The sequence below is a fragment of the Tachyglossus aculeatus genome, chromosome 9 (assembly GCF_015852505.1).
Source record: "Tachyglossus aculeatus isolate mTacAcu1 chromosome 9, mTacAcu1.pri, whole genome shotgun sequence".
In the NCBI taxonomy this organism is placed as follows: domain Eukaryota; kingdom Metazoa; phylum Chordata; class Mammalia; order Monotremata; family Tachyglossidae; genus Tachyglossus; species Tachyglossus aculeatus.
Genome location: NC_052074.1, coordinates 56049987 through 56063929, shown reverse-complemented (window position 1 = coordinate 56063929; position 13943 = coordinate 56049987). Strand labels below are relative to the sequence as shown.

At 43.5% G+C, this 13943-nt stretch overlaps 1 protein-coding gene and 1 long non-coding RNA gene across 5 annotated transcripts in view; one reads left to right on the top strand and one right to left on the bottom strand.

The window, feature by feature from the left end:
- The window catches only part of MAP3K20 (mitogen-activated protein kinase kinase kinase 20), a 134400-nt gene that overhangs the window by 33761 nt on the left and 86696 nt on the right, over positions 1-13943 (bottom strand). For all 4 annotated transcript variants that reach the window (XM_038750978.1, XM_038750977.1, XM_038750976.1 and 1 more), the window contains exons 10-11: positions 9086-9192; positions 2166-2301 (exon numbers count right to left, since the gene is read on the bottom strand). In XM_038750978.1, the coding sequence (XP_038606906.1) occupies positions 2166-2301; positions 9086-9192 (243 nt within the window). The remainder of the gene's footprint in view (positions 1-2165; positions 2302-9085; positions 9193-13943) is intronic.
- On the top strand, positions 1210-12379 carry LOC119932117. The gene is made up of 2 exons (XR_005452284.1): positions 1210-1278; positions 12211-12379. It is a non-coding gene; the product is annotated as an uncharacterized LOC119932117 (long non-coding RNA).

Below are 13943 nucleotides of genomic sequence, written 5' to 3'. Positions count from 1 at the left end.
AACAGGGTTGGGTCAAACAATGGGCTTTAGAGAAAGCTACCAACTTTCCTTCCAGGAGGCTTAGAAAATTAGGACGTAAAGTAAATTACATTGTTCTCAAATTTAGAGAATTTGGTGGCAGTTTCACAGGCAAATTAATGACTAAAAAGTGCTCAGTAAATATCACTGACTGATTGAAGTCGGGTTTGAGACCAAAATATTCAAATAGTTTACAACACTCTAATTGAAATTTGACCTGAACTGTGCAATGATATCAATCCACTGTGAAAGGAACTTCAGGAATGTTAACGTAAGAAAGCTACTTTATATAATTCAGTACTTTGCATCAGAACAACTGTACTACTTACCTTTCAGATCTCCTGAGTCCCTACGGTGGCTTGATCGGAAACTATGGGTCACTCTAAAAATAATTTATTTTACTTTTTTCCAAAGGAAACCTTCCCCTCTCCAAGACAGATGGGCATTCTCTTTCATTTCCCCAGAAAATTCTCCTTTTAGATAGGGATACCACAATCACATAGCTCCCATAAAATCATCATTCAATTTGAACATTTTACTTTCACAATAAGCTTTCATTTTTCCCCACGTTTTTACCTGCAGCCTCTCCACCAAAGTAAAAGATGCCCTTGAAACTAATCCCATCTAATAATTTGAGAAATAGCTACCTGCAGAGCAATGAACTGCTCCATATTCTCAAAATATGGGGCTGACACCTCCGAATGTAAATGATTGTATTTTCATTGAAGACTGTAGGCAAAAACTCAGCATTCAAAAAAAAGACAACCTGCAAACCAAGGTGTCTTTGATGCACCTTTTAGGACACATAGCTCTCAAGCTTCTACTATGGCACCCTTAGAACCAGCCAACTTTTGAACCATGCCAATGAAATTTATAAAGAAAATCAATGATCTACTACTTGAGTGTAAACTTCTCTTAATTCAAAAGGCAAGCGGTAAGAGAAAAATGAGTAAGAAGCAAGAACAGGTTAGAATACACCCGCCCTTTCTCCAAAAAAAAAAATAAAATTTAAAAATCACTTTACCGAAAGTGACCGGGGCAGATGTTTGCTTTGTTCCTCCATTCCAGTAATAGTAGTGACATATGTGGGGGAGGGCACATGAAAGCATGGCATTGATTCATTCAAAAAAACTAAAAGTGATAAGAGTTTTGATGTTCTAATTCTAATTCAAAGTTTATTCCTATTTTAGAAATGAAAAAAATCCTGTGATAGAGCCACATGCTTTCAGAAACAGAATTTTTTTCACCCTCAAGAAAAAGGTAAGAATTAATTCCTTTCTAATGTGTAGGGTTCTGGCTAGCCTGCGTTTCTACTTGAAGTAATGATTTTTTTGCATAAAGAAGCTAAAAACACCACTCACCCTTGCAATTGAGGTAAAGAAGGCTAGCATGCCGTCTACAAAGATGGGATCATGATGGTTTGAAAGTGTTTATTTTCCTCTACTTCTGTCATTTTGAAAGGGGCAAAACAGATTTCTTGTAAAGTTTCGGGAGCAGATTCCATTTAAAATCAATCCATGGAAAATCATTTTTGAAGTCCTTAGGAATGGGAGCAAAGCTTGATGCAGCACATTAATGTTTTGATGTTCATGCCCAAGGGAGTAATTAGCATTGAGCAGATGAAGCAGCAGCCACGAGAAGGCGGATGGATGGGAGGAACAAGGAGGGCCTGGAAGAAGAGGGGGCAGATGTGCCCGCTCTTCATTTGGAGTGTGGGAGTGAGCTCGAGGAGGGTCTCAAGGAGGCAGGGCTGGGAAACAAGGGAGCAGTAGACACTCTCCAGGGAGGAAGGGGCTCTGGGTGGAATGGGGGCCACACCAGCCTTCCCTAACGCTTCCCAGGCCCACTGGGCCCCTGGCCCCCACCCCGGCCTCAAAGAAACAGGGTCAGTGACTCTGCAGGGAGGGCACACGTTGCTCCTCTCGCCAACGCCCCCTCCTACCATTTTACCTCTACCATCAGCTGGATGGGTTTGGGCTGCCAAAACAAAAACAAAAACAAAAAAAAAACCCGGCCGAGAGCGAAAGAGGAGAATGGCACAAGGTTTGGAGTGCAACTGCACTCCGGCAACGCCAAAAACATTGCGCCTGTTCTTGCAAAGAAAGAGAGAAAGAGAGAGAGATTCCACCGCGGTAGAAAAAACTTACAGGAGTGTTGGATTGCTCCGTCAACTTTTGCTCCCACATCTTCAAACGCCTCTCTCTTTCCTTAAGCTCCTGCTCTTTAAAGCCCAGATCGCGCTCCAGTTTCTTTAACCTCTCTAAAGTTGCTTCAATTTCACATCTGCACAGAAACAATTTGTTAAGCCTTGGGTTCTGGTGACAGATATAAATTGTTTAGATTCCCCACCTGAATGATAATTAAGTATGAAAGGCTGAGAACTCCAATACTAACTCAAGCAGTACATTTAATTACCAGAAAACATGAATCCTCCCTTTCCCCGAAAAGCAAGTATTGTGACAATCTTGGAAATTAAACTGAAAGTGCCCACCCATTAAAAAAAACAACAACCCACCATAATTTGTTTTCCCAGAACAACCAGTTCCTTACTAAAAACAGGAAGGGACCCCCTTGGGTGTCCAGCTACTTTAAAGGGCTCTCGGCATCTGACAAACTCTGGCAGATTTTAGAGTCTCCAACCTGGTCTCCCTGCTGTGAGCTGAGGTTTGACCGGTATTGGATCACTGTTCTCCGCAAAGAGCTCCCTGTACTGCATAAATAAAATAAATAAATAAACTGGATCCTCTTTCGCAGGTTCCAACTTGGAAAGACCTTATCATCTGAGTGAGCACTTGACAGTTCTTTTGGGAGAGTGTTCATTACCTCAGCTGCCAAGTAATTTCACCATTTTAAGGGTTTCTCTTTTTTTAAGAAGAGAAAAAAAGCATAATACTTCAGTTGTTCTCCCTGAAGAGGCCCCAAGGAGAGCTACCTCACCTTTTCCATCGCTAAAAGAAGGGCACACGTGGGGCACTTGCACTGCATCACTGTCCAAAAAGCCGGCTGGGGACGATAAACGAAACCCTCGTTTGCCTTTTGTAGTGTGGCCCAGCACCCATCAGTGGGGCAGCCCTGTGGCCATCTCCAGCCCTTCACCCAAGACCCTCCAGCGGCTTCCCGGGGTTATCAAGCGCTTAGTACAGTGCTCTGCACACAATAAGCGCTCAATAAATACAATTGATTGATTAGTGCTCAGCTGCGGAGCATTCAGAAGCATAAACCTCTTCACAACCGTCATAGGGAACCAACATTTGGGCCCCAAAAGTTTTGTGGCCTTCGAAGACGAAGTTTGGCAGGTAATTAGCACCGTAATATGCTCTAATCACATTTAGTAGTCTGAAACTAAGGCAATTAACTATAAAATGGCTGCTTGTCATTCTCTAACCTCCATGCAAATCAATATGTATTTTGTTGAAATAGGTTAGTGCCTTAACCTAATCACTTAAGGTCCATTAAAATAGGGCAATAATCTAAAAAGTACACGGCAAATGTCTCCACTAAACCCAGTGAGGTAGTACTGACTATGAAATATGAGAAGCAGCGTGGCTCAGTGGAATGAGCACGGGCTTTGGAGTCAGAGGTCATGGGTTCGAATCCTGCACGTCTGCTGTGTGACCTGGCGCAAGTCACTTAACTTCTCTGAGCCTCAGTTACCTCATCTGTAAAATGGGGATTAAGACTGTGAGCCCCACGTGGGACAACCTGATCACTTTGTATCCCCCCAAGCGCTTAGAACAGTGCTTTGCACATAGTAAGCACTTAACAAATGCAAAAAAAAAATTGTTTTTTATGAAGATTTGAAAACAATTTAATATTCACACCCTTGGCTCTGACAATTTCATTTCCGCTCAAAAAAGAAGATTTTTTAAATAAAAAGATGTACGTGCAGGACATTACTCCTCCCTAACCTAATGCTTTACCTCAAGGTGCAAGCCCCATCTGGTGTTTGGAGGAGTAGAAATCAGAATAGCAAGACCAGACCCAGCTGCAAACTGGTAGCAGTTTTAGAACCCAGCTCTTTACATGCATCTCTTCTCTCCCTTCCTTCTCCCAATTATACTCCTCTCCATGCTGCATACTTCTGATCAGAGTAAATGGCCAGAAAACTCATTTTCACTAGAAATTTTGACCAAGGATTTCCCTCCAGGGCTATGAGCCCTGGATACTCCACTCCCAGGGACCCCAGACCCCCTGCAAATAAACACTTAAATAAATTGAAGGTGGTGACGAATATAGAAACAATCAAACTGACAGCTTTAATATTCCATCTGTAATGTGGTTCCTCGGTCCCGGCTTTTCTAGCATCTGACTATTGTATTTGACGTTACAATACAGAGGCTGAGAGAACAAATTAAGGCCAGTTGTTTCCACTGCTTTTGTTGGTACAGAATGGGACTCAACCTTGCTTTTACTTAAATGTAGTTTTCTGGGTTTTAATCTATGCAAATTATGGTTTTCTCCTAAGCCAAATCCTGCTAAGGTAAAGTCCTCATAACAGCAGTTTTCCATATGTCAAAATCAGACAACATACTATAATTATCTTTTTTCATTAGACAGAGACTTCTCTTAAAATAAAAGGTCACTCTGTTAAAACAGCTGCAATATATAAAAAAGCTTGTACTGGATTATTTATTTACAATTATTTATAATCTGCCTCAATAAAGAAAAAGCAATATTGCAAAGTTTTGGGTTAATTCAGCTGTGTGACTTTGGGCAAGTCACTACACTTCTCTGTGCCTCAGTTACCTCATCTGTAAAACAGGGATGGAGACTGTGAGCCCCCTGAGGGACAACATGATCACCTTGTCACCTCCCCAGCACTTAGAACAGTGCTTTGCACTTAGTAAGTGCTTAATAAATGCCAGCTTATAAATGCAGGAAAGTGAAAAGCATCGAATGTATATTCACATTGATTTCTGCAGTCTAATCCTCAAAATTAAGGTACTTAAGTGTTTGCTATGGACCAAATACTATAAGATAATCAGGTCAGAGGAGAGGAGAGTCCCTGTCCCAGTCCAAATGGGAGAATGGGAGGGATGACAGAACGGGCATTCAGGCTCCCCCTTTTAGACTGTGAGCCCACTGTTGGGTAGGGACTGTCTCTTTATGTTGCCAACTTGTACTTCCCAAGCGCTTAGTACAGTGCTCTGCACACAGTAAGCACTCAATAAATACGATTGATGATGATGATGATTTTACAGGAAACTGAGGCACAGAAAAATTGTGACTTGCCCAACCTCAAACAGCAGGCAAGGGGCAGAGCTGGGATTAACACCCAGTTCCTCTGACTCTGAGGCCCAGGCTCTTTCCACTGGGGCAGGCTGCATCCACCATATTCTACAATTCCCCAGCCCTCTAACCAAGGTTTGTGTAAACAACACATAAAACACTTCAGAGAGTACAGTGGAAAAAAGACACAATCCACCGCAGTGTCCCATGAGGGGCAACCGGGGGTGCTTGGAGGTGCACAAGGATTGACACCCTTCTTTGCATGTACCCAAAATGGTTACTGTCACGCCCAACATTTCCCTCTAAGACCCTACCATCCGTGTACCTATTTACCTGTCCTCGAGCCAACAGCCCAACTTTCCCCCCAACACAGCTCCGGGAAGGCCCTAACTTTGAACTTCAGATATCGTGAGAACAATCAACACTTTACAGATGACAAGCTCCAATTAGAAATCATTTTGAAAGAAGTGCCTTAAGCCGGGCACTTATGCTACCACTAACAGTAATTTAACTGTGAAGGGCACAGTCGTGGTTCAAGTACATGGCTGTATTTTTAAAATACTTGTACTACGACAGGGATAATTTAATAAACGCCGTCAGAGGCAATATGACAAGCAAAGGGGCACGCACACTAAAGCGTGTTTGTCAAAGGAAAAGGGGCGCCTTGAAAAATGATCCTGGCTTTTCTTCCAAGCGCCCAGTGAAGCATTTTCAAGGCACTCAGGCCTCATAATAATAATAATAATGATGGCATTTATTAAGTGCTTACTATGTGCAGAGCACTGTTCATGAAGTTCAGGGAGTAGCAGGCCTAGAAGGGTGGATGTCCTGATAGGAAGGCAGCATGATTTAGGGGAAAGAGCTCAGGCCTGAAAGCTAAGACTTGGGGCTCTTTCTAATCCTGGCTCTGCCAGTTGCATGCAGTGTGACTTTGGGCAAGTCACAACTTCTCTGTGCCTCTGTGTCCTCATCTGTAAAATGGGGATTCAATACTCCTCTTCCCCGCTACTTGGATTGTGAGCCCTACGCAGGACAGGGACTATGTATGACCTGATTATCTTGAATCTACCCCAATGCTTAGAAAACAGCGCTTGACACATTGTGAGCACTTAATACCAAATTAATAATTATAATATCACACAGTACTGCAAATAGAAGCTGCACAGCTGAGTTGCTAGAGCATGGGCCTGGGAGTGAGGCAGTCATGGGTTCCAATCCCAGTTCCGCCACTTGTCTGCTGTGTGACCCTGGGCAAGCCACTTAACTTCTCTGTGCATCAGTTACCTCATTTGGAAATGGGGATTGAGACTGTGAGCCCCATAAGGGCCAAGGAACCGTGTCCAACCTGATTTGTTTCTATCCACCTCAGTGCGTAGTGCAGTGCCTGGCACACAGTAAGCACTTAAGTACCATAATTATTATAATTATTATTAAATAGCCATCCTCTCTGTCCATTTTTGCTGCAGTACCAATATGTAAAAAAATCCTAATGGACTCTATTAGACCAACAGCTGAAACTACCAAGTTGCAGCAGACTCAACAGGGAATAAGTATGGTGATTTTTTTTTTTTGCTTGTTGTGAGCAATTGCTCGCAACTCCTAGTGCCTGGAAAACCCAAACCACCTTTGTATTATTTGTGGGTTCATTCCTTCATTCAGTCAGTTGTATTTATGGAGCGCTTACTGTGTGCACAGCACTGTACTAAGCGCTTGGGAAGTACAAGTCAGCAACATCTAGAGACGGTCCCTACCCAACAACGGGCTCACAGTCTAGAAGGGTTCTCGCTCCCTCGTCCCCCTCTCTATCCCCCCATCTTAATCCCTTCCCTTCCCCACAGCACCTGTATATATGTACATATGTTTGTACATATTTATTACTCTTACTTGTACATATCTATTCTATTTATTTTATTTTGTTAGTATGTTTGGTTTTGTTCTCCGTCTCCCCCTTTTAGACTGTGAGCCCACTGTTGGGTAGGGACTGTATATGTTGCCAACTTGGACTTCCCAAGTGCTTAGTACGGTGCTCTGCACACAGTGAGCGCTCAATAAATATGATTGATTGATTGTGGAGGTCTGCATGCCTATGCAGTCGCCTGAACCAGCTGATTACAAGTGGATGTTTGCCCTGAAAATGATAAATGAATGAACGGATTTTTAAAAAACCGTCCAATACGCTAAACGACCGGCCGAGCGTAGCCAAACTGGTCGTCGGCCCAAGGATTTTCAGCACGTTCTTGTAGGTTGTGCTTGGCATCACCAGATGGCGCAACGTGTTGCGTTGTTGCAGTTGTCTACAGGGAGCGGCAACACGGCCTCTTAAGGGGCTCTGCTGAATCAGTGGAGAAATAATGTCAGCTCGAAAACATGCTATTTATACTCGTGCGTCATGTGACCTGGCTCAAATACTCGGGCTGGTGCTCACTTTTTCCACACACACACACACACACACACACACACACACACTCTCTCTCTCTCTCTCACATCATCAATCGTATTTATTGAGCGCTTACTATGTGCAGAGCACTGTACTAAGCGCTTGGGAAGTACAAATTGGCAACATATAGAGACAGTCCCTCCCCAACAGTGGGCTCACAGTCTCTCTCTCCCCTCATTTTACTGAGCCCGTTTTCACGGACAAAGTTTGGGCACTCTGAAAAATAGTAATAATAATAATAATGAGGGCATTTATTAAGCGCTTACTATGTGCAAAGTAGACTTTTAGACTGTGAACCCACGGCTGGGTAGGGGCTGTCTCTATATGTTGCCAATTTGTACTTCCCAAGCGCTTAGTACAGTGCTCTGCACATAGTAAGCGCTCAATACGATTGATGATGATGCAAAGCACTGTTCTACGCGCTGTTCATCCCAGTTCCCCAAACCATCTCCAGCTATCGGTGTTTCTACTATTATGCTCTTTTTCTAGTCCCCCAGCCCACAGGCACAGACTATTTTCATAATAATAATAACGATGGCATTTATTAAGCGCTTGCTATGTGCAAAGCACTGATCTAAGCGCTAGGGAGGTTACAAGGCAATCAGGTTGTCCCACGGGGGGCTCACAGTCCTTAATCCCCGTTTTCCAGATGAGGTCACTGAGGCCCAGAGAAGTGAAGTGACTTGCCCAAAGTCACACAGCTGACAATTGGCAGAGCCGGGATTTGAACCCATGACCTCTGATTCCAAAGCCCGGGCTCTTTCCACTGAGCCACGCTGCTTCTCTGCTTTTGCTCTGCAACTTGCTGGGCAAAGACCAGGGCTTCTTAATATAGAGCGGGCTGAGCGCAATGTCTGCTAACAATCCTCTTTGCCTTGGAAGATCTGATTTCAATATTCCCTTCCAACACCAAGATATACCGTGAAGTCATAAGTGCCAAGAAAAAATCTTTGGGACCTTCTCCAATGTTATTTTTTGATACGTGTAAAAGAGAGGGGTTTACTTGGCCCTGTCGAATCTTTTAGAGACCTCTCCAAATTTTGAGACAATACTACATTTGTCAATCAATCAATCGTATTTATTGAGCGCTTTCTGTGTGCAGAGCACTGGACTAAGCGCTTGGGAAGTCCAAGTTGGCAACATATAGAGACGGTCCCTTCCCAACAGTGGGCTCACAGTCTAGAAGGGGGAGATACCACCTCACCTCCTTTGGCCTAATTTTTTTTGATAGCGTTTATTAAGCGCTTACTATGTGCAAAGCCCTGTTCTTGATGTCAATTGGTGTCAATTCTTGATTGACACCAGCCATGCTCTTAAACCATTCATTATCAGAAATAATGTTAACTTAAAAGACTGCCGAAGTCTGGTGAGAACAGATAGATCAGGAGAAGAGACACCCACCTCCACTCTGCCTTGTGGTGCAAGAACGAGTTACACTGGTCTGGAAGGTTAGTGTCATTTGACATGGACTCCAGAATTGCAATGATTTGCTTGAATGACGGTCGTTTCTGAAAAAAGAAAAAACAAAACCAAACCTAAATAATAATAATAATAATGGCATTTATTAAGCGCTTACTACGTGCAAAGCACTGTTCTAAGCACTGGGGAGATTACAAGGTGAACAGGTTGTCCCGCGTGGGGCTCACAGTCTTAATCCCCATTTTCCAGATGAGGTAACTGAGGCCCAGAGAAGCGAAGTGACTTGCCCAAAGTCACACAGCTGACACGTGGCGGAGCCGGGATTTGAACCCATGACCTCTGACTCCAAAGCCCGGGCTCTTTCCACTGAGCCACGCTGCTTCTCCCTTTGAAAGAGCATGACTTCTCTGAGAAAATGCAAAGAAACAATGATGACAATAAATAAGATTACAGAGTATCCCTGGGAGCTTCAGTGGTGATGTGTGCTTAAAAGCAGCATGGCCTAGTGGATAGATCGTGGGCCTAGAGAGTCAGAAGGGCATGGGTTCTAATCCCAGCCCCACCACTTGTCTGCTGTGGGACCTTGGGCAAATCACTTAGCTTCTCTGGGCCTCAGTTACCTCATCTGTAAAATGGGGAGTGAGAGTTTGAGCCCCACGTGGGACAGGAGATTGTTTCTAGCCCGATTTGCTTGTACCCACCCCTGCTCTTAGTACAGTACATGGTAATGATAATAATAATAATGTTGGCATTTGTTAAGCGCTTACTATGTGCAACGCACTGTTCTAAGCACTTGGGGGATAGAAAGTGATCAGGTTGTCCCATTTGGGGCTCACAGTCTTAATCCCCATTTTACAGATGAGGTAACTGAGGCTCAGAGAAGTTAAGTGACTGGCCCAAGGTTACACAGCAGACATGTGGCGGAGCCAGAATTCGAACCCATGACCTCTGACTCCAAACCCGTGCTCTTTCCACTGAGCCACGCTGCTTCGACTACGGTACATAGTAGGCACTTAAGAAATGCCACAATTGTTAGTATTATTATTAAAAAGGGTCATAAGCTTTATTCTCCTCCAAAAGGCCTTCCCTGAATACCCCCTTATTTCCTCTTCTCCCACTCCCTTCTGTAGTGGATTTGCACCCTTTATTCACCCCTCCCGCAGTCCCATAGCACTTATGTACATTCCCGTTTAGTTATATTTTGATTGAGTATTGATATCTGTCTTTCCCTCTAGAATGCAAGCTTGTTGTGGGTAGGGAGCAGTCCGTCAACTCTGTTATACTCTCCCAAGCACTTAGTACAGTATTTATTGAGCATTTACTGTTTACAGAGAACTGTACACACTGTACACAGTGTACACACTCTGTACAGTGTACGCTTAGTACCTCCTAGACTGTAAGCCCCGTGTCCCACCTGATAACCTCGGAACAGTACTAGACGCATAGTGAGCGCTTAGTAAATACCACAATTACTAATGTTTATCCAAATGCCTCTGTGAAGGCATTTGCTTTAGCTGCCCATGCATCACTTTGCATCCTGATGTCTCCAGGAGAATACTATCAGCGCTGCTGAGGAAGATGGTAGGGGGAAGTGTGGCCCAGTGGAAGGAACACAGGCTTGGGAGTCAGAGGTCTTGGGCAAGTCATTTCACTCATTCAATCGTATTTATTGAGCGCTTACTGTGTGCAGAGCACTGTACTAAGCACTTGCGAAGTACAAGTTGGCAACATATAGAGACGGTCCCTACCCAACAACAAGCTCACAGTCTAGAAGGGGGAGACAGAGAACAAAACAAAACATATTAACAAAATAAAATAAATAAATATGTACAAATAAAATAGAGTAATAAATACGTACACACATATACACAGGTGCTGTGGGGAGGGGAAGGAGGTAAGGCGGGGGGATGGGGAGGAGGGGGAGAGGAAGAAGGGGGCTCAGTCTGGGAAGGCCCCAAGTCACTTAATGTCTTCGTGCCTCAGTTACCTCATGGAGAATATGAGCCCCACATGAGCCCTTTTACACTGTGAGCCCACTGTTGGGTAGGGACTGTCTCTATATGTTGCCAATTTGTACTTCCCAAGTGCTTAGTACAGTGCTCTGCACACAGTAAGCGCTCAATAAATACGATTGATGATGATGGGACAGGCTGATTACCTTGTATCTACCCCAGTGCTTAGACCAGTGCTTGGCACATAGTAAGCGCTTAACAAATACCATTATTATTATTATTATTACTCTGCACACAGTAGGCATTCAAATACCAGTGATTAACTGATATTCTTGTGGAGGCCCTAAAGCCACTTAACTTCATTAGATTCATCAGTGAATCTAATAAAGTGACATTTCAGGTGCTAACCAAATGTGTGGGGGAGGTGAGACAATTAATCCAAATCCACAACAATCCCAATTTAGGATGCTGGGAGTGGAAAAAAATGGATTTTTTACTCTGCCCTCCTCAGGGCTACTGGGAAGTCACAACTTCCTAACGTCATTTCTCTTTCCTCACTCTCTCTGGTGAGTTTTACACACAAATGTCCCTACTCACAGAATGATTGGCAAGGGAAAAAAGCGGGCAAGAATTTAGGAACTCTGTCCTCGCGTCTTTATTCCTTCCAGAGGAGTCCCAGTATTCTCAAGTCAGAATGGCAGTTTTTTTGCTCTCTACTGATTTGGAGATGGAAAATAATAGGTGGTAGAGGGCTGTGCTGTTCTGGCCAAATTTGTTCTCTGAATGCAAGATTCAGGCTCCTGGCTTGACTCTTAAGCACTTTTTCCTAGCTTCCCCACTTAAGAAAAAAAAAAATTATCCAACGAAAGAAGACCCCACCACTCTCATACCCATCTTAACTTCCCTCTTTGCTTTACCTAACAACTAAGGTTTAAGACTTTAAATGGAAAAGAAAGAAGCTATTCCCTGAAAATTGAAAAAGGCTGCTGTTAAATGTGGTTTTTTAAAGAGCAATGACTGCAGTGGTCTTTTGGACAGACCCCAGGCAAGGTTGAGACAAAAGGTTAACGCAAAATGGAGACAGATAATGAAGGGATGATGTACACTCTCTCCCCATCACATCTCCTAATTATACCATTTCTGAACAAATTACAGCTGCAGCAATTAAAACCTGCATTTTAATTTGGGAGCAGAAAAACAACTGGGAACAATGCTGAGGTGGTAGTTTTCAGGAAGAGCCAAGTGATTCTTACATTATGAAGATGGACAATTTCATAATGGAGCAAAAACAGAATAAAGACAAGCACTCAGGTGATGCCTTTTATCCCACAATGTCTTTGAATTTTCTCCTGACGACCCCCATCTACTGCCGATTTGACAGTAATTAGGAGGGGATGATAAATGTTCAGTCCATGTCTCCCTAGTCTTCAAGAACCTCCAATCCTGACCATCCACATCGGGCAACAAAGAGGCCTTAGCATTGGTTTTAAAACACTCAATCCGCTCGCCCCAACTTACCTTACCAACCTCCTACTCCAGCCCAGCCTTTACAGTTAGCTCCTGTAGCGCTAACTACAATCTCCCCCAATGCCCCAATCTTATTCATCTCACTTTCAATCCCTTTCCCACCCCCTCCTCCTAGCCTGGAACTCCATCCCCCTCCATATACACCAGACCACCACTCTCTCCACCTTCAAAACCATCATTTAGGTCACATCTTCTCCAGGAGGTTATCCCCAATTAAGCCCCCTTTTCCTAGCTCACTCTCCTTTCTGCAGTATTTACGCACTTGGCTCTGTGACTTTGGAAATTTAATATTCGCCCCCTTCTCTAGACTGTAACCTTGGTATGGGCAGGGAATGTACCCGCTAATTCTGAGTTATTGTACTTTCCTAAGCGCTTATAGTACAGTGCTCTGTACATAGTAAATTCCCAACAGATACCATTGGTTGTTTGACTGGTTAAACATAATTCTCTCTCTTTGCTGCCCATGTAGACAGGAACCCTTCTAGGGAAATCTTTCCTTATAAACTGGTTCTGAAATAATTATTTTCCTGCTTTGTTTTCCTTTTTGTCTTTGCACCACCTTTATTGCTTCCCAAGTCTGTCAAGGCCAGAGAGGCACCCTCCTTTATTTGTGCTGTATTGTCGCTCTCTCTGCTTAACTTCCCAATACCCTGAACCTATCATCCTTTCACCCAAACTAACAGGTATGACCTTATTTATATCTACTCCTTAGAATTTATGAATACGTTTCAGCTTTACTTAGTTATGGCTGACCTCTCTAATTGTAAATATTGTTATGTTTGCCTTCCCCATTAAAGTGTAGGGCTAGGAACATGTCACGTCATTATTTTGTACCTGGCAAACATCTAACACAGTGCACTGCACCTACTGGGTGCTGAGAAGTGCCTTGGTAATTACCTGTCCAGCAACTAATTATGGCAGCCTATACACCAGAATATGGACCTGAAAGCAACTGCTGGAATTGATGAACTCTGGGAGAAAAAAACCCAAATCAATCTTCAGGAATTACCTCTTGAAAACTAATGGGCCTTTCAAACCAAGAGCCAGACTCTACTCCAGAAATTCACAATCTCAATCAGAACTGCCCCAGCATATCACCAGAAGTACTTATTGAGCGCTTACTATGTGCAGAGCACTTACCCATCATCAGAAAAATAATGACTGACCAAACTGCAAGGTATCTAACATTTTGAGGTTATCCACAAACCCTCCAGGTGCTGGTACCTCTGGTACCTTGTGATCCCCAAGATTTTTCAAAACTTTTTTTAAGGAACAGAGGTAGGGATTAGAAGGGAAGCCAGGATTATTTTATTGAAATTGTATATGGTGAGCAAAGCCCATCATTAATGGGCAAGTGTTTT